At 43.8% G+C, this 20,708-nt stretch overlaps 1 protein-coding gene across 2 annotated transcripts in view; it reads right to left on the bottom strand.

The window, feature by feature from the left end:
* The window catches only part of ABCG5 (ATP binding cassette subfamily G member 5), a 28,826-nt gene that overhangs the window by 5,377 nt on the left and 2,741 nt on the right, over positions 1-20,708 (bottom strand). For both annotated transcript variants that reach the window (XM_055400567.2, XM_088841752.1), the window contains exons 3-10: positions 13,493-13,629; positions 13,310-13,408; positions 8,767-8,899; positions 6,658-6,797; positions 5,537-5,666; positions 4,856-5,069; positions 4,569-4,774; positions 3,600-3,738 (exon numbers count right to left, since the gene is read on the bottom strand). In XM_055400567.2, coding sequence (XP_055256542.2) covers positions 3,600-3,738; positions 4,569-4,774; positions 4,856-5,069; positions 5,537-5,666; positions 6,658-6,797; positions 8,767-8,899; positions 13,310-13,408; positions 13,493-13,629 — 1,198 coding nt within the window. The remainder of the gene's footprint in view (positions 1-3,599; positions 3,739-4,568; positions 4,775-4,855; positions 5,070-5,536; positions 5,667-6,657; positions 6,798-8,766; positions 8,900-13,309; positions 13,409-13,492; positions 13,630-20,708) is intronic.

Below are 20,708 nucleotides of genomic sequence, written 5' to 3'. Positions count from 1 at the left end.
TTTTGGGAGCCTCATTCCTATATCCTGGGGTTATTGCCAGTATAAGAATCCTTTTCTGGGGAGGGAATTAGCTCTCCCCAGGCCCGTTCCATTCCATTCTTGTCTTATTCTACCAAACCCTTCCACTGATTCGACCTTCATATTCTTGTACACAAGCTACCCTTATAACCCCTTATATTCCTTTCACCAAATAACATTTCCCTGGTGATAGCATGTCCTCAACAGCCCTCAGACATGGCTGCTCATTCTTCCATTTGTAGAGTGAGGAGGAGGAGAACATCCACCCCTCCCTACCACTCTTCGAGGTCAGCTGCCTTTCCTCCTCTGCAAATCTCGAAGTTTGCTTATACTATCACTTCTCTGCCCCAGTGCAGTCCTCTGTGACTTTTAAGGCATTGCCTCACCTTTCATGCTCTCATAGCTTCTGGATCAGGGTCAATTTTGCACTCCTGTCCATCATTATTATCCTCAAGGTCTTTAATCTTGATAATTCATCAACACCAGTGCCTCCTAATTAGGTAACCTGATCAATTCCAGTGACTCCACCCACTTAATCTTGATCACTCACCATGTCTTGTATTTAAATGTTACTTGTTAGTTAAAACTCTTCTGTATTAACCTGATTTCCCTGTCTCTGGTCTAATCTGGAAACTTGATCTGTGAACTATCCAACTTTTCTATAGTTTCATCTACTCTCAATCTAGTGGTTTTTCTCAATGGTCTTATTTAACATGTTTAATAAACATGGTTATTATTTATTATTTAAAATAACCATTCCTTGAGTCTGGTAACCTTTAAGCAACTTCCCCCTCTTCATTCCATCCTGTACCACCAAGCTGCTCAAACAGCATCTCCTCCTTCCATCTCACTCCTCCTTCCCTTGTAAACCCGACTTGCACCCCCACCACTCTGCTAAAGCTCTTTTTTGGAAGAGCACCAGTGATGTCCTTAATCTTATGATACACCTCCTTGAACATCTGCAGTACTGACAGGTTTATTATATGCCCTTGAAACTCTCCTCTCTTGGTGTCTCTGATGCTGCCTGATCTTCCACCTCTGACCACCTCTCTGCCTCTCTCACTGAGTCACTTGCCTCTTCCCACTCTCTGAATGTTCCTCTTAAGATATTATACTCAGACTGCTTCCTCCCTTTCTAACATTCTCTCCTAAAGAATCCATTTCCAGGTCTTGACTCTTACTCCTCTTGCCTTTTTTTCCCTACACCAACCTGTCACCCAAACCTCAGGCTGACATCTCCAGTTGGGTGTCCTGTAGCATCTCAGATGCAATGTGTTCAAAACCAAATCAACTCTCTTTCCTGGCAAACTCAATAAGGAGGTTGTCACCTTCCCATGAAAGGGGAAGGTGACATTTTCACTTTTCCAGGCTGAAAATGCAGGCATCATCCATGATTTTATTTATCCCCCAACAAATCCATTTCATTTGAGTTCATTCAATTCTATTTTCCCAACATCTCAAAGTGATCCCCCCCACTTTCTGTTGCCATTGATACTCTGTTTACCAGGCCCTCTGCCCTTCCCAGATAGTTGCCAAGGCTCCTCACTGGGCTGGCCAGTATCACTGCCCTAACTCCAGTCTGCAACCAAAGTGATGTGGACCTCACCCTCCTGAGTCAAACAGATATGAGTCACTCCCTGAGGTTTGAAATCCTCCACTATGTCCCACTGTCTAATCCACCTCAGCCCCTTAGCCTGGCATTCAGCACCTCGCCTACCAGGCTCCAGGGCCGTCAGTCATATTTTCCACTACTCCTTCCAACTCTCCTTTCCCCACAGCACAACGGAACCTTTTCTCTGAAAAGGTCTCGTGTGTTTTTGCTTCTAAACTTACACTCTCTTTCTTCCCCTGGAATACCCTTGCTCCTTTTCCATCTGTTCAAATGTTGCTCGTCTCTCAAGTTCTCCTTTGTAAAGCCTCCAAGAGGCCCCCTCCCTGCCCAGCCAAATGGACGCTTGGTCTCCTTTGGGTAATTCCCTGGGATAATGATGGGGAAGAGAAATATCCCATAGGTGCCTCAGCTTCCTCATCTTCAAACAAGAATAATGAATAATGCCATCTTTACAGAATGGTGACCAGGATTACATGAAATGATACATGTAAACCTCTCAGTGCCTGACATAAAAGCAAGCACTCGATACGCTAGTCATTATTATTGTCATCATATGCCTCAGCACAGTGTGTTTTTATAATAATATTTTATTAACATTGCTTATATTAATCTTATACTTTCTTGAATTAAAGTCATGTGGAGATTTTCTTATGTCCACAATCCATCATCTGAAATACTTTAGGGGCAGATGTGTTTTGGAATGTGGCAATTTACAGATTTGCAGAAGGTGTCATACTGCAAAGACCATGCTTGCCAAAGTGGGGTTCAGGACTTCACCTGCATTCAAGCACATTAGTATTTCCACTAAACAGAAGTATTACTGTTAGGAAAGTACAAAGAACCTCATGTTGGTTCCGATCAGATTTTGCTACTGAGTGAGTTCAGGTCTGATATGCCGCTAAGAGTCAGAAAAAACTCCAGCTTTCAGTCCCCACAGAGTCAGATGTGACTGAGGATGCACACATGGGTTGGGCCTGTAGTTTGCATCACAGATCAGAGAGTCAGTGTGTTCCTGAGTGTCAGAGGATAAAGAGGCTTCATCAGGACCAGCAAGGAGGGCCATGCGGTCCCTGCCACACCCTCGGCTGTGAGAGTCCACCCTCCTGCTAACCATTTCAAGCAGCCTTGCCTCTGTCACTCCCCAGGTTGACACCGACATCTAAGAGCCTGCATCAAGCCTTTTCAACTCCTCCTCTTAGAGCTCAAACTAACCAGGCTGTTGCTTACCTTCTACCTGTATTTCACTTGATTCGTAATAATTATTCACATCGCATATCATGGGTCTCTATACTAGCAGGAGCACAGGCACATGAATGCAGCACCCTGAAGAAAAACAATGTCTCCAGGACTGCCTGAAGCCCTCTCTTGGGATGACAAGCTGGGCACCTTTCACTGCTGGAGCCACAGAATACCACGTGATTTCCCCATCTTAAGGGGAAGCCACAGGGATTAAGGAAGATACATCTCTCTGTCACACCATATCAACAAGTGACTCTGTACGTAACTTTCGGATTATATCTGTTAAAAGCATCATCTACAAACCATCCATCAAAACCATCAGGGATGTTTCACGGCTTTTCAAAGCCCTCTTCCCACAGTCACTCTTGACTCCTCAAGTCCCCATCACCCCCAACCAACTGCGATAACCCCAGGTCGGTCACTGAAACATCAGGCAGCATTGCTGCTCCAGCTCACAGTGGCCTGGGAGCCTCTGCACCTGGTCCCAGCTACTCCCGAGCCCTCTGCTTGGATCAGTGAATGTGGGACAGGCTATTCCCTGGGATGTGTAGTTACTGGTGTGCTCTCAGATCCCATGTGACCCCCAGTGGGGTTCCTGTATTTGGTGGGCAAAGACAGACCCTCCAGAGCGGAGAGCGGTTTATCCTTGGCCTCTCACTCCACTGGTCCCACTGGCCACGGGAGGCACGACCTGGGAGAACTGACGGCCTCTGGACACCGTCTTCCTTACCAGTAGCACACACTGCAGCATATGAGGCTGGCAACAACGCTGAAAGGAAGCACGTGCACCATGTAGGCCAGCAGCATCTGCCACTTGTGGTACAGGCCATCCTGGCTCTCCTGGTCACTGACAGCACGCAGCACGGGAACTGGGCACAGAAGGCAGGTTTCAGAAGAGCCGGTCACCACACAGCTGGTGGGGGGGCGGGTGGAAGGGCCGGGGGTGGTGCTAGCCCAGGCTGAACTTGAGGTCTATCAGCACTGGGTGGTGAGGACCAGCTGGGGACCCCAGTGATGGAGAGAAGGGACTGCCATCCATAGAACTATGGACATCCCTCCCCCCCAAGAAACATACATTCTACCTGAACTATAGTAGCATTACAGTAGGACCATTTATTTCCGTGTCTCTAAAGTGGAGGAGGGGTGTCACGAATTCAAGAATACACATGCAAAAGAGACACAAATGGGTGACGTGAGGTACTGTGTCCTCTCTTTGTGCAGGGCCTTGGCACAGAACATCAGGCACCTAGGTATTGCTTCTCGACTCCCACTGAGTTTGAAAACCATATGCTGGCTGTCCTAAATTAGGCTCCATAAAGAACGTTAACAGTGCAAAGTTGGCCAGGCATCCGAGCCCTGGTGAGCTGCACCTCCTCATGGCTAAGATAGGATACCAGGGCTGATCTTCTAAAACCGCCACCATCAGCTGCCCCATCAGCTCCTCAAAACTTCCTGTTTCACCTGGATCCTCAGAAACCCTCAAGGAGATCCACATGGTGATCTAATTCTCACTGAGGTGTGAGCAATTCACAAGTTACCTTTTCCCAGAGAAAGAACCTGGAGAGGGCCAGGTTGAGCTCAGAGGAATACCCTTATGATGGTGCAGTCTCGCAAGGTGTCAGCTGGAGAAAGGAGATATTCAGGGAGAGAGAAGCCCCCACCCCACTCTGGGGGCACACCTCCTGGGCAAGGCACTCACACAGGGTCACAGCGTTGAGCATGCCTGTGTATGGCATGGCACCCACAAACTGGTACAGGAGACCCACGCGATCCTGGATGGCACCCTTCAGCACATCCTTCCCGAGTCGTAGAAGGAAGAAAATGACGAACAGGCCCATGATCAGATTCTGAGTGAGACGCATCGTCACCGCCAGCTTATTTCTCAGTAAGTTTCTCGTCACTCTCCTGAAAGCCAAACAATCCCATTTCAATTGCTTTTCTTTTATGGGTGGATGTCTACCCATCTAAATTGGGTGAGGCTCTTACCTCAAGAGAACACACAGTTTAGAAAGGGCTCCAGGAGAATCTCTTGTTTTGAAAGGAATCTTTGGTAATGTTTTCAGATGTTTTGTTCTTTCAATAGCCTCCAAGGTTTTGCGATACATTGCTGATTCTTTGTAGGCAGATTCAATCATCTGGACTCTTTTGTAGGTTTCTATTTCTCGTTCTTTGCTTTGGGTATCCACTGATGTCAGGTCCACTGAAATTTTTTTGCCACACAAAAAAACACATGTGCTTTTAAATGCATATATATACACAATGGCTAATATAGGTTTCATCATTGATTTAGGAGTTCTAGCCATAATACTTGATCTCATCAAAATAACACCTGTTGTTAATGCCCACCTATAAAAATCTTTTTCAAAATTTTAAAGCTATCAGCAGAGCCATGAGGATCCCCATAGACCTGTCTGGAAGAATCCAGAAGTTTAGCTAGTTTTCCTCTGATCAAGTAGAAGGGCACCATTTCAAGAGAGATCCCCCACCTCATTCTGACAGATCATCTATGGCAAGTTAATTGACTCAGCCATATTAATATTTTGAAGAGTAAAAACACCAGAACAAAAGCAGTAATAAAATCCACTTGTACAGATGTCATTTAAGCAGGAAGCTGAGATGAGAAGGTTTTAAAAACATTTATCATCAGGAACTGAAAGAAAAACTTACTATAAAAATCAAAAGGGTTTGAATGTTCAGGACAAGGGTAGCCACAGCCACTGAAGAAATCGAGCATTTCCACCGGCGTCCCACAGAAAACCAGCTCTCCGCAGCTCAGGATGGCGATCTTGTCAAAGAGCTGATTGAACGACAGACAAATCTCAGTGTGTAATCAGGTAACTTCATCCTTATGGAAGACAAGTCTCAAGCAGTCAGTCCTTTGAGTGTCTCAGCCATTCATGAGTACTCATACTGCGGCCATCGGAGCCACTCAAAATGCATCCCTACTCTTTCCAGCCTGGCTTGCCACTGTGGATCCTACAGCCTCAGTTGCACCCAGCATCATGTCTAGGACAGAAAGCAATTCATGGATCTGGTCAGACAACCAGGGTTTGAGTCCCAACCGTGCCCCTAAGTGAGAGACCTTGGACAAAGTTTTTTTTTAAATCTCAGATCTTCATCTATAAAAGTCAAATAATAGCTCTCGAAAAGGATCCTGAGAGATTAAGGTGAGATTTTTGGATAGGAAATCTGTATGATTTGGAGGAAAAACACAGACTTGAAAGCCAACTATCCGTAGAATATGAAGGCCAGTTCCAGCTTTTTATTAACTGTTGGCTCCTTTATGTATCATTTCTAAGTCTCACTCTTTCCCTCTGTAAAGCGAAAATACTGGTATCCACCTCAAAGGGTTGTGGCGTGGATTAAATGAGCTAGTGTACAGAAGCTGTCTGCAACATGGTAGTTGTTTCAGCACCTTATGGTAGGTGCTGAAAGAACTAAGTTTCCAACTTCTGCCCTTCCCAAATCCAGAGTTATCGGCTTTAATTGCTCTGGTTTAGGTCGATCCCTGCTTCCCGGTGACGCTAGTGGTAAAGAACCTGCCTGCCAATGAAGGTAGATGTAAGAGACGCGGGTTCACTCCCTGGGTTGGGAAGATCTCCTGGAGGAGGGAACAGCAATGCACTCCAGTATTCTTGCCTGCAGCCTGGCAGGCTACAGTCCATGGGGTCGCCAAGAGTCAGACATGACTGAAGTGACTTAGCATACACACATGCAGGTAGATCTCAGACCAGCACACGTATACCCACCCCTGAGAGTTGAGCTGGAACAAGAGACATCGCCCTCACCTGGAAGAGCTCAGAGCGGGGCTGGTGGATGGTGAGAATCACAATGCGGTCCCTGCGAGCCAGCTCTGCTAGGACAACAACGATCTGATTTGCAGTCATGCAGTCCAGACCGGTGGTTGGCTCATCAAACAGCATAACCTCTGCAGGCAAAGAAAGGCCAAACATCTGAGTCACTGCCAAGTCTGCACTCTGTGCTATAGATTCAGAAAGTTGAATAGTTGTTTACTGAGCTGTCTTGTCCCATCCAAACAAATACAGCCGGAGCCCAAGAGAAAACAACTGATCTGGGAGGGCCCAACTCCCAACTCCTGAGCACATTTCAGCCTCAGTCCTTGCAGGGACAAGGCAGCAATCAGATCAGTCCTCTCACACGGCACTATGGATCGTTTTGGTTCCATCTGGGGTTAGGGTAGCCACTCCAGTACTCTTGCCTAGAAAATCACATGGACAGAGAAGCCTGGTGGGCTGCAGTCCATGGGGTCACTATTAGTCGGACACGACTGAGTGACTTCACTTTCACTTTTTACTTTCACACATTGGAGAAGGAAATGGCAACCCACTCCAGTGTTCTTGCCTGGAGAATCCCAGGGACGGGGGAGCCTGGTGGGCTGCCGTCTATGGGGTCACACAGAGTCAGACACGACTGAAGTGACTTAGCAGCAGCAGCAGCAGGGGTTAGGGTACCCCACCAGAAACCATAGATGGCAGCCCACCAGGCTCCCCTGTCCCTGGGATTCTCCAGGCAAGAACACTGGAGTGGGTTGCCATTTCCTTCTCCAATGCATGAAAGCAAAAAATGAAAGTGAAGTCGCTCAGTCGTGTCTGACTTTTAGCAACCCCATGGACTGCAGCCTACCAGGCTCCTCCGCCCATGGGATTTTCCAGGCAAGGGTACTGGAGTGGATTGCCATTGCCTTCTCTGAAAGGCTGAGAAGAAGCTGGTTAAAAGGACAAAATCTCGAAATTATAGTAAGTGAAGTAAGTCAGAGGAAGACAGATAGATACTATGTGGTATCACTTACACGTGGAATCTAAACTATGACACAAATGCACTAATCTACGAAACAGACCCAGATATAGAGAACAGCCTGGTGGTTGCCAAGGCGGAGAGGATGTAGGAAGGGATGGATTGGGAGTTTGGGATTAGTAGATGCAAAGTATTATATGTAGCATGGATAAACAAGGTCCACCTGTATAATACAGGGAACTATATTCAATATCCTGTGATAAATCATAATGGAAAAGAATACCAAGAATGTACATTTAACACTGAACCATTTTGAAGTACAGCATTAATTAGCATTGTAAAGCAACTATACTTGAATAAAATAAATTTTTAAAAAGACACAATCTCACTTGATGTCTAGCACTTTCCAATACCAACTGGGTTTTTGCACTGCAAAAAAACTCTGACCCATGAAACAAAGTCCAAGATGGGGCAGGAATTTGAGTTCTTTTGAGGGTTTAATTGTAGCTTATTTCTACCCAAGAAGTATGGGGGCTCTTAAGAACATCCCTCTTATTTGCTCTGAAGAGCAGGCAGTCTTGGTCTACCCCAATGTAAAGAAAGTATGCAGATACATTATGTCTTCTTCCAAGTGTATAGAAGTGACAAAGTTTCCCCAGGTATTGGGGAAAATGACCAAGGCAGGAAGGAAAGATGGCCACCTCATCTTGGTGGCCCTTCCTCCAGTATGCATACTTTCTCACATATCACTCAAAGTTCTATTTTAATTCCTACCATTTCATAAATACTTCTAGTCATACCAAAACTCACTGCCTCTCCAGAGCAGACACGGTGGCACTACCCTAGTAAGAACTCAGGATGGATAGGGCAGGATCCATATTCAAGGAAGACCTTAATTGAACTTCAACACAAAAGCAGTGCTTCCAAGTCTATGAGCTGTTTTATTCTCAGATGATGGAATCACCTTAGGAACTATATAGCATTTCCAAAGAAATGGCTCCCCAGTTTGAAAAACCTCAGTGGCTTCAGTTCAACACAAACCACTTTCCAAATGGAGACTTTGTGAAGAAAGGGCTGAAAATGTCTGTAGACATGTGGAAGATGCCAGGCAGCAGCCAGTAGCAGTTCTGGGTCCCACTTACTGGGATCCTGGAGGAGCTGGGCTGCAATGGAGACCCGGCGCCTCTCGCCATGGGAAATTCCCCCAAAGTTGTAGTTGCCAATCAGTTGATCTGCTACGTGGCTCAAACTCAGCTCCGTCATGACTGCCTCCACCTGTAAGACACAATGTCCAGGAAGGCTGGTCACTGCTGGATTGCTGTTCCAATTCATAGGCTGAGGATGGCAGGGGAGAGGCAACACACTTTTCTTAAGTACTTAGGCCACTTTTAGACTCACTACATCCAAGGAAAAGCACCCTTAATACAGAAGAATCCAATTTGGTTTAAATCACAATGGGCTTCCCAGTGGCTCATTGGTAAAGAATTTGCCTGTCAAGCAGGACACATGGGTTCAATCCCTGAGTTGGGAAGATGCCCTGGAGAAGGAAATGGCAACCCACTCCAGTATTCTTGCCTGGGAAATCCCATGGACAGAGAAGCCTGATAAGCTAAGTCCATGGGGTCTCAAAGAGTTGGACATGACTTACCAACTGCTGCTGCTGCAAACAGCAACAAATCAGATTAAAATAAATAACATGAATTTGTTTTCCCCAAAAGACCTTAGAGCAATAAAAACTGCTTCTACTACTTTCAGGGAAATTCAGCAGGAAACAATGGAGATTTTGTTGAACTCCTGTTTTCAGATGCTACAGTTAGTCCAGCCCACAAGTAAACCCCCAAAGGCGTAGTTACGATATAGCTTAATTTTTTAATCTCTGGTTTTTGAAACATTATTATAATAAATGTTTCATATGTTTAAGAAAATATTCAATTTCATTTGAACTAAACCTCGCTTTTTCTCTGTAACCCAAATAAGTCCTGGAGTCCCATGTGATCCAATCTCACTGTGGTTTTGGATCAAATATAATCCAGCTATCAAAAATAATTAAAAACAAAGTCAATCTTTATTTGAATCTCTTTAAGGACTTTAAAAGGGACCTAGTTTATAATCTCCAGCCACACTTTAAAAAATTCCTTTTTTCCAATTCTTGTCACACTGCTTATGTTATACTTCACAGCTCCCTGAAACCCTCTCCTTACTCACGTCCCCAAAACAATAATCACTAAAAAAATTCTTTACTGACTCTCAAATCAAGAAGGTTGGTCTTTTCCCTCCATCTCCCTCTTTTCTTCCTCAGCTTATCCCCTCTCCAGAGACCCTTCAAAAATCTCTATTTCTGGCTCTCCCCTGATTGAGTACCCTTCTCTGCATTAGACCCTGGGGAAAGCAGATAGAGACTAAGAATACTTATATATAAGGCAATGAGTTTTGTTCCCATACATCTCTAATGAGATTGTGTTTCTTTTACAATGAAAAAAGAAACAAAATACCACACTGAAAAATAACAACAACAAGGAACTAAACTGGAGTAAAGGAGGGAATAATTTATGGAACAAAGTTCCAGAGGAAACAGGGAGTCGGAGCAATACACCAAGCTTTCACCAAAAGAAAAGACACATCTGAAACAGATACAAAGGAATAATGAGGTGGTTAAAAATGCGTAAGTAAGCCGGCATGATCTGTACTGGAAAAAGAAGGGTGTTTTCTTGCCATCAGAGTGGAAGGATTCTGGAACTGAGTTTCACTTGACATGGCAGGGCTGATATGTACACCAGCCAGGGCAGATTTCTGAGCATCACTTTCATCTGCTCTGCAACAGCAAGAAAGGAGTAAAGTTTGCCCCTCCTGGCTCGGAAAGGATGGAGAAAGGAGACATTTACTAAATCTGTTTCATATGTTTCTGGCTAGAAGCCTCTCCCATGTTTTGCAAACTGCACTGAGAACAGAATTCTCAGAGTCTTGGAAGGGACCACGAGGATCACTGGCATCATCAGTCCTCTCCATGCTATGTGATTTCTCATAAACTGATTCATTCTTCCTATCAGCTCCAGGAAAGGTGCATCACTGCTCTATCTATTACAGGAGAAAGATCCATAGACTGCTAAAGGTCCCAGCATTAACAGATGGCAGAGCTGGGACTGAGAGCAAACCATGTGGGTTCTCAAGTGGTCCAAGAAGTTAAGGGCAGGCACAGTCCGCCCACATCACTCACAGCTTTAAGTTTGGATCTGCAGAGGACAGAAGCAGATCTGCTGCACTTTCTGCTCTGGCTAGTCAAAGCTACGGTTTTTCCAGTAGTCATGTATGGATGTGAGAGTTGGACTATTAAGAAAGCTGAGCGCCGAAGAATTGATCTTTTGAACTGTGGTGTTGGAGAAGACTCTTGAGAGTCCCTTGGACTGCAAGGAGATCCAACCAGTCCATCCTAAAGGAAATCAGTCCTGAATACTCATTGGAAGGACTGATGCTGAAGCTGAAACTTCAATCCTTTGGCCACCTGATGCAAAGAACTGACTTATTGGAAAAGACCCTGATACTGGGAAAGATTGAAGGTAGCAGGAGAAGGGGATGACAGATGATGAGACGGTTGAGTGGCATCACCAACTCAATGGACATGAGTTTGAGCAAGCTCTGGGAGTTGGTGATGGACACGGAAGCCTGGCATGTTGCAGTCCATAGGGTAGCAAAGAGTCGGACACGACTTGTGACTGAACTGACTGACTGCTCTGTTTATCATAGATACTTCCTTCTCCCTAAACTACTTTGTCAGGATTTTACATTGTGTAGACTGTATCTGCTCAGAAAGTACCCTCAAGCAGGGAGAATAATATGATAGGAAAGTTTGAAGGACATTTAGGGGCTCCAAGTGCCAGGAAGAGGGACGATTCACAGGGAGTGAATTTGCCATCCACCAATATCGGATACTCTTGAATTTTCTGAGTGTTTGTGCAAATATATGCATTTTCAGGAGGGAAAGCTCAGTGGCTTTTTCAGATTCTCTCCCTAGGGTATGTGATGTAAATGGATCACCATCTCAAAAGAACCTGCTTATGATTTCCTTCAAATACCAATAAGATCTTCTCCTACCCATTTTAGAGGAAAAAATACTAAAGCAGGGAGACAAGCCTGAAGAGGGCTCATCTGCCACTGTCAAGGGGGCTAAGTCATGGGAACATGCCTGTGCTTCCCCGTGGAATGAAGTCTAACCTCCATCTTTTCAGACCAGAGTGGGGCCCAGGGAGGCATGATGGAGTCAGAGAACCTGGTTCATGTCCCAGTTCTGCCTGTCTGAGGTGCTGGATCTCAGTCTCCTTGGGATCAGTTTCTTGAGCTTAAAGACAGAGGTAATGCCTCCTTCCTAGAGCTGGTGCCAGAATGAAATCAGATACTGTGTGTGAATGAGGTCTGATGGATGTCAGCCAGGGGTGAGAGTACAATGCCTTACAATGCCTTCTGAGCACTCTAATGTTCCAGGGAGGAACAGGGCTAGCCCTCCCTCTGTGGGGCTGATGGCTCTTCTTGAAGGTTCCTCTGGAGTGAAAGCTATGCACCAGGACATCCAGGGCAGCATCTAGGACTCTGAAACAGAAGAAAGACCTTTCCTGACCCAGCATTATAACAGCAAGCCTGCTGGTACTCCAGACACCATTCAGACCTAGCTCCACCCGCCAAGCCCTGTCTGAGAGTCCAGCACTTGGGTCAAGAGGAATAACTCCCTGATGACAGGTTCAAAGGCACCTGATAAAAATGGAGTGACTGCTGCCCCTTCAGCTGAGATGGAGGATTCCCTCAGAGCCTCAATGGAATTGAAGAAAGACCAGCTTTGGTAATTGAAGTGTGTGTGCCCAGGAGGAACCTCACTGAGCCTCAGGGTGGTGAAGTCTCTGCGGCAGATGTCATGAGCAGGAACCTCTTTCCCAGGGAACTGTGCCTGCTCTGCAGGTGGCACATTGACCTGTTCTTGGTTCCCTGTGTGTTTCCAGTCCAGACAGAAATGAGACAATATTTTTAGGTGAGGTCCCTCTGAGTTTATCTGCAACTATTTCCAAACTGGACCCACTTAAGGAAACATTGGAACCCAGGAAGAGATGACAATTCACCAACTGAATCCAGTTTGGATGAGGCACATTCAAGATGTCTCAAAGAAAGTTGAGAAAAATCTCAACAGGACTGCAGGGCAGTGAATGAGGAAAACCACCATATCCGGTCAAACAGAGAGCTCCCAGGACAGCACCATCCAATAAAAATATAATGCGAGCCACATTTAGAATTTAAACATTTTAGTGGCCATATTTTAGAGAGTGAAAAGAAACAAGAGAAATGAATTTTAGTGGTATAATTTCTTTAACCCTATACAACCAAAACAATACCATGGTGACCAATAATCAATATTCTAAAAATTACTAATGAGATATTTCATCGTCTGTGATTCCAGAATAATTTTCTAAAACCTGGTGTGTATTTTACACTCGTAGCACATCTCAATTAGGTCTAGTCATGTTTCAAATGCCCCAAAGGCACATGACTAAAGCCACATTTCAAGTGCCCCAAAGCCACAGTGGACAGAGCAGCTCTAGACTCTCAGACAGTGAAGACTGATGGGGAGGATGGGCAAATGGAGGGATGAGGGGGTATGAGGCCACAGTGAGGTGATGCCCTGGGTGGCCCCAGGGCGGTACCCACCTTCTTCTGGAAGAAGCCCTGGGAACCATGGTGGATGGCCAGCAGCGCCGTGTAGTTCAGCGTCTCGCGGACAGTGAGGTTGCTCAGCAGAGTGTCGCTCTGTGGGGAGGGACCTGTCAGCATCTTCCAAGGCACACCCCCCACAACCTCCCAACTCCTGCCGGTGGGCCAGGATGCGGGCACCTGCAGGACGTAGGAGAAACAGTCCTGGAACTGCTCCCTGTGCAGCACCTGGCCGTTCACGAACACCTCCCCAAGCAAGGTCCCTGTGCGCCGTAGCCTCCCGGACATCGCATCCAGCAGAGTGGTTTTCCCTGAGCCTGGGAAGCGACAAGAGAAGGGCCTGGAGGAGACCATGCATGAGGCCTCACAGGGGCTTCCCAAAGACCCTTGGTGAGCCCGTTGTCCAGCCCTGATTTGTTCTCCCTTTGGCTTCATGGGCCAGACTCAGGGCTGGAATGAGTCCTTCCAGCTCGTGCCCTTTCAATGAGAGGGGATGAGCTGTTTCTCTCCTCCAGGTCTGAGCTGGAGGAGCTTGGTCTGCCTGTTTATTCTCTTTTAAAGCTGCTTGAGGCTGAAAAAGAAAACACAGGATCAGACTCAAATGAAAACCACGGCTCTTGGAAGCATCTGGATTCTAGGGCATTTGAATTTCTTTTTGTTTGTGACTCCCTGGGATCCTCTGCTGGTTCCTGGATATAAGGGACACGGCTCAGAGCCTCGCTAGTGTGGTTGAGTACCAGCAGCATCAGCACCATCTGAGAGCTTGTCAGAAATGCAGAATCTCAGGCCCCGACTCCTAACTCAGATTCTGCATTTTAACAAGATGCCTGGGTAGTTCTCATGCATATTCGAGTGTGAGAAGCACTAGCTTAGTGAGTCCTTCAGTAAAAACCAAGTTGGCTTCAGCCTACACTGAGAGCCTTGAGCATAACCCAGCAGGTTGTTGCTAAGAACTCTCCCACGAGATGGGATGAACTAACTTTCCTGTACTGGAGTGATTGGAAGGTGAAGTTTCTCCTGGTTTGCTTTGTCTTGGGTTAGAGTGATCTCTTAGGGTAAGATACCAGCTGGCCCTTCCCATTCTTGTTGGACACAAGTTTACACGGGCCCAGTTAATAGGGACAGGAACAGGAGTCGCCAGGCCTTTCCTGAGTAAGGCTGTTAAGAAGTCAGAATGAGTAAGAGAGGAAATTATCAGGAGGCTCTGGGCTCTCTGAGAAGATGGCAAGAGAATTCTACTGAGGATGTGACGACTTGTGCAAAACAAAAGAAAGGATCTTTTGTTCAAATATTGTAAAGAAACTGCTGGTTGCTCTGAGGGGTGCAAAGATGAAAAGCCAAGCTCCTGGAGTAGTGGTTTTCTTATCTGACCCACGACTGACAAAGCTCAGAATGAGCCCCAGTGTGCTCAGGTAGATGTCAGCGTGGGGAAGGGAGCAGGGTGATTGAAAAGAAACAAAATGGGACTTCACTGGGGTTGTCTTTCAGAATATGCCTTGAAGTTTCTCAGTCACAATATTAAGCTTTGTCTGTGGTTCTTCTAACTAGGAGCTCCCGCAGTCTTACATTTCTAGCATCCCATCTCAACTCTAATAGACCCTCCAACAGCCTAAAGCCCGGATTCCAGTTCCACCACCACCTTAGAACTAGCCTCCTTCTTGGGTATAGTCTCTCTGTGTGTTGTTTGACTTCTCAGCAGCATTTGATACTGTTGCTTGCCCTTTTCTGTAAATCTCTCTCTGTTGGCTTAAGTGCCACCTCATCTTCTTGGTTTAATCCTGCCAGTCTGGCTGCTCCTTCTCAGCCTCCTCTGGGTGACCCTCAGGGTTCCTCTCATGTCACACACCCTCAATGAGCAATACTGAGCAACTACTTGCTACTCAGCATGTGAGGGAACCGCTTTAGGTGGAGCTTCTCCAGCTCCATTCAAGCCTTCAGATGACTGCAGCCCCAGCTGACATCTGACTACAACCTCATGAAAGACAGAAGCATCCAACCGAGGCATACCAAATTTCTGACTCTTAGAAACACTGAGAGATAATACCTGATTTTTATTATTTTAAGTCGCTTAGTTTGGGTATTTTTTAAAACATGAAAATAGGTAACTAATACTATCTTTTGTTTAAACACGTGTTAAATATTTATTAACTTATTTCTGGGGATACCAGGAGGATAACAAAGCTCATGCAAAAAAGGGTATGAGAAACTAGTATGCATAATCAGTGAAGAAAAGAAGATCAGAGTAAATTGCAAAGTTACATGGCTAATGCCTTAGGATATGACACCAAACATACAGGTAACAAAAGAAAATATAGACAAACTGGACTTCACGAAAATTTTAAACCTATGCTTTTCAACAAAGACATTATAGTGTACAAAGGTAGTCCACAGAATGACAGAAAAATATTTGCAAATCTTATCTCTGATAAGGCATTAATATCCAGAATATACAGACAGAACTTCTAAAATTCAACAACAACAAACAAACAAACCAACCACCTGATTCAAGATTGGGTAAAGGACTTAGGGAAACAGAAATCAAAACTACTATGAGATATCCCCTCACACCTGGTAGCTACTATCAAAACAAACAAACAAACAAAACAGAAAATAACAAGTGTTGGCTAAGATGTGGAAAAATTGGAACCCTTGTGTACTGTGGCTGGGAATATAAGATGGGATAGCCACTGTGGAAAACAGTATAGTGGTTTCAATAAAAACTGAAAATAGAATATGATCTAGCAATTCCAGTTCTGGGTATATACCCTAAAGAACAGAAAAACAGGGTCTTGAAGAAATATTTGTACACCCTTTATCACAGCAGCATTATTCATGATAACTAAAATGTGGAAGGAAAGTGTCCATTAATGGATGAATGGATAAGCAAACTATGGTCTGTACATACAATGGAGATAAAAATTAAGGAGATTCTGCAATATGCTGCAACATGGATGAACATTGAACACACTATGGTACTGAAATAAGCTAGTCACAAAAAGATAAATATTGTATGATTCCACATATATGAAGTACTTAGAGTAGTACGGGACATAAGCACACTTTCATAAGGACAGAAAGTGCAGTGACGGCTGCCAGGACTGAGAGAAGGGCAGAAAGGGAGTTATTCTTTAATGGGAATAGTTTCCATTTTACAAGATGAAAAGTTGTGGGGATGGATGTCAGTGAAGTTTGTACAACTATGTGAATACATTTTTTATCACTGAACTGTATACTTAAAAATGGTTAACATGGTACACAAAAATACACTCAAAATGGCTTAACAACTTACATATGAGACATGACACCATAAAACTTCTAGAAGAGAATATAGGCAAAACATTCCCTAACATAGATTATAACAATGTTTTCTTAGGTCAGTTTCCCAAGGCAAAAGAAAAGCAAAAATAAACAAATAAACCTAATCGAACTTATAAGCTTTTTCATGGCAAAGGAAACCATAAACAAAATGAAAAGACAATCTGTTGACTAGGAGGAAATATTTGCAAACATGTGACCAACCAGGGCTTAATTTCCAAGATATACAAACAGCTCATACAGCTCAATAAAATTAAAAAAAAAAATTTTTTTTAATGGGTGGAAGACCTAAATAAACATTTCTCCGAAGAAAACACATGAATGGCCAACAGGCACATGAAAAGATGCTCAACATAACTAATTTTTAAAGAAATGCAACTCAAAGCTACAATGAGGTATCACCTCACACCAGTCAGAATGGCCATCTTGAAAAAGTCTTATGTAATAAATGACGATCGAGGCCGTGTGACAAAAAGGGAACCATCCTACAATGTTGGTGGGAATGCAAATTGCTACAGCTACAATAGAAAACAGTTAAGGAAGCTCATTTAAAAACTAATAACAGCTATCACATAATCCAGCAATCTCACTCTTGGGCATACGTCCAGAAAAGATGAAAACTCTAGTTCAATAAGATATGCACATCCCAATGTTCATAGTGACACTATTTATAATAACAAAGACATGGAAGCAACCTATGTGTCCACAGACAGACGAATGGATAAAATGAGATATGTATAGATACTGATATATGTTTACATATATTTATGTATACACAGACACAGGAATATTACTCAGCCATAAAAAAGAATGAAATAATGCCATCTGTAGCAATAGGAACTGAGAGATTATCATACTAATTAAACCAGAATTAAATACAGAATTAAGTCAGAGAAAGACAAATATCATGTGGTACCACTAATACGTGGAATCTTGAAAAATGACACAAATGAACTTATTTACAAAATAGATAACAGACTCACAGACATAGAAAATTAAACTTATGATTATCAAAGGGGAAATGGGGGCAAGGGAGGGATACATTTAGGATCTGGGATTAAACATACACTCTACCTATATAAAATATATAAATAACAAGAATGTACTGTATGGCACAAGAAACTATACTCAGCATCTTATAATAGCCTACAATGAAAAAGAATCTGAAAAAGAACATATATATAATTGAATCTCCTTGCTTCACACTTGAAACTAACATATCATTGTCAACTGTACTTCAATAAAAATTTGACAAATAAAATGGTTAAAATGGCAAAGTTTATATTACGCATATTTTACCACAATAAGGAAAAGAAAAAAAAAAAAAGGTTAATGCCCTACAGGGCAATAAAACCATGACCTTCGGGATTATCTCTTCCAGAAGGACAAAAGTCATCTGTAACTAGTCTTCTGCAAAAGAGCATACAGCCTAGAGTCTAAGAATTACATGACAGATAATGAGTTGAATAAAATTACCTTCCCCCAGAGAGTGGTTGACTATAGGCAGGCTTGCATTAGACCATTCTCTAGTGACACTGTGAATACCTAAGTCATCTTCTGCCTCACCAGTAAAGATTTGATAAAAATACCGCTTTAGATAAGACACCAATGAAATCATGTTATGAAACACTAAAAGTAATTCACAGAATTAATTCATTTGCTTACTCATTTATTCAGCAAATACTTATTAAGCACCTACTATGTGGCATGCTCCTAGACATTGAGGATCCATCAGGAGGAAAAAAAGACCAAGCTCCCACCCTCATGGAACTTGAAGTCTACCAAGAGTTCATGCTCAGTACAAAAGGATGGACAGTCATAAAACCATGGTAAGCAATCATCAGAAACCAGCCCATGAGCCCCTAGAACAGGGGACCCCACCCTGCTCTGCTGAGATGTGTATGAAGTGTGATACTGGCCTGTGGGACACAATTCCAAGAAGTGGGTCCATTCCTTGTTGTGCTACATGCCACCCCTTTGTCCTACACAGAGAAGGCAGCAAGTGACACAATATTATAGGAATAACTCAGCTTTTCTCTTTAAAGAAGTATAATTATCAAAAGGAAAATTAGGATGACCCTGGGTGTTATGGTACATGCACACAATTAGAAATGGTTAAAAAGTGAAAAAAGAAAATGAAAGGAGGGACTTTCCTAGTGGTTCAGTAGTTAGGGCTCTGCATTTTTCAATGCTGAGGGCATGGGTTCAATCCCTCACTGGGGAACTAAGATCCCATGAACTATGTGGCATGGGCCAAGAAAAGAGAAAACAAAATGAAAGGAAATCTCAGGAAAGTGTAACCCTTCTTATCAATGAACTCCTTTTCGCTTCATCTTAACAGCACTTCTGCTACCATCCAGTTGTTCTCCCCACCCCCTCACTGAAGCAGGAGAGTGGCTGTGGATGTAACTCCCCGAGTCGGAAGAGGCTGACCACGCTTAACTTTTACCACAGAATTACACTGCCCACCTCTATCGAAAAGAGCAACGCAAGTGGAGAGTAGTTGAAAGTGTCAACAATTTGCAAGCAAGAGCCCAATCAAAACAGGCTCCTGGGAAGCAAATTTGTCAGAATCTTTCAACCTTAAAATGTGCAGGATAACCTAGCATAGTGGACCCTGTGACGTGTCACATGGATGCCCTTTTCAGGGCCAACACACCCTTTCCCCCACAGCTGTGCATCCTCAGCTGTGACCCTCACGGAGCATTGTCCCAGCCCCAAAGGACTCCACCCTCCCCCGCAATGACTGGCTGATGCAGGGAAAGAGGAGGGGAAGAAGAAGGTAGAGAACAGGCATGTAAATAGCCTCAGTGGAACCTGTAATATTTAGGTTCCCCCCCAACAAAAAACAGGATCTGAAGTAAATATGGTATAAAGTTAAGATTTGATAAACCTAGTTGTTAAGACAGGAATATTATTAACTCTCTATCTTGTCTGTGTGTTTAAGTGAAGTGAGTGAAAGTCGCTCAGTTGTATCCGACTCTTTGCAACCCCATGGAATAGTCTATAGAATTCTCCAGGCCCAAATACTGGAGTGGGTAGCCTTTCCCCTCTCCAGGGGATCTTCCCAATCTGTGTGTTTAAAATACATCATAATTTTTAAAAGACCAGTGCACATGGCAGGTAAACGGCTTCTTTGTGCTCATTCAATTCCTATTCCCATCTCCAGGAAGGAAACTGTGTTTACTGAGCACCTCTATATGCCAAGCACTATGCTAGGTGCTTTTCTCTGAAACAGGAATTAACTTACATGTTCAGCAGGATGTCATTTTTTTCAAGGATCTTTCTAAAGATTCTTGAAACCTTTAGATGGTTCTCTGAAGATCTATAAGACCTTCTAGAACTAACACCAAAAAAGATGTCCTTTTCATCATAGAGGATTGGAATGCAAAAATACAAAGTCAGGAGGTATCTGGAGTAAGAGGCAAGTTTGGCCTTGGAGTACAAAATGAAGCAGGGTAAAGGCTAACAGAGTTTTGTGAAGAGAATGAAATGATCACACCAAATATCCTCTTCCAACAACACACAACTCTACACGTGGACACCACCAGATGGTCAATACTGAAATCAGATTGATTATATTCTTTGTTTGTAGCCAAAGATGGAGAAGCTCCTTACAGTCAGCAAAAACAAAACTGGGAGCTGATTGTGGCTGAGATCATGAAAATTCAGGATTAAATTCAAGAAAGTAGGGAGAAACACTAGACCATTAAGGTATGACTAAAATCAAATCCCTTATGATCTTACAATGGAGGTGACAAATAGATTCAAGGGATTAGATCTGGTAGACAGAGTGCCTGATGAACTATGGACGGAGATTCATAACATTGTACAGGAGGTGGTGACCAAAACCAACCCCAAGAAAAAGAAATGCAAGAAGGCAAAGTGGTTGTCTGAGGAGGCCTTACAAATAGCTGAAAAAGAAGAGAAGGGAAAAGCAAAGGAGAAAGGGAAAGATATACCCAACTGAATGCAGAGTTCCAAAGAATAGCAAGGAGGGAGAAAAAGCCTTCTTAAGTGAACAATGCAAAGAAATAGAGGAAAACAATAGACTAGGAAAGACTAGAGATCTCTTCAAGAA

Source organism: Moschus berezovskii, chromosome 11 (genome assembly GCF_049115385.1).
Source record: "Moschus berezovskii isolate FMDL1 chromosome 11, NW_MosBer_1.0, whole genome shotgun sequence".
Taxonomy (NCBI): Eukaryota; Metazoa; Chordata; class Mammalia; order Artiodactyla; family Moschidae; genus Moschus; species Moschus berezovskii.
Note: the sequence above shows the minus strand (reverse complement) of the source record. Positions and strands in the feature narration are given on the sequence as shown.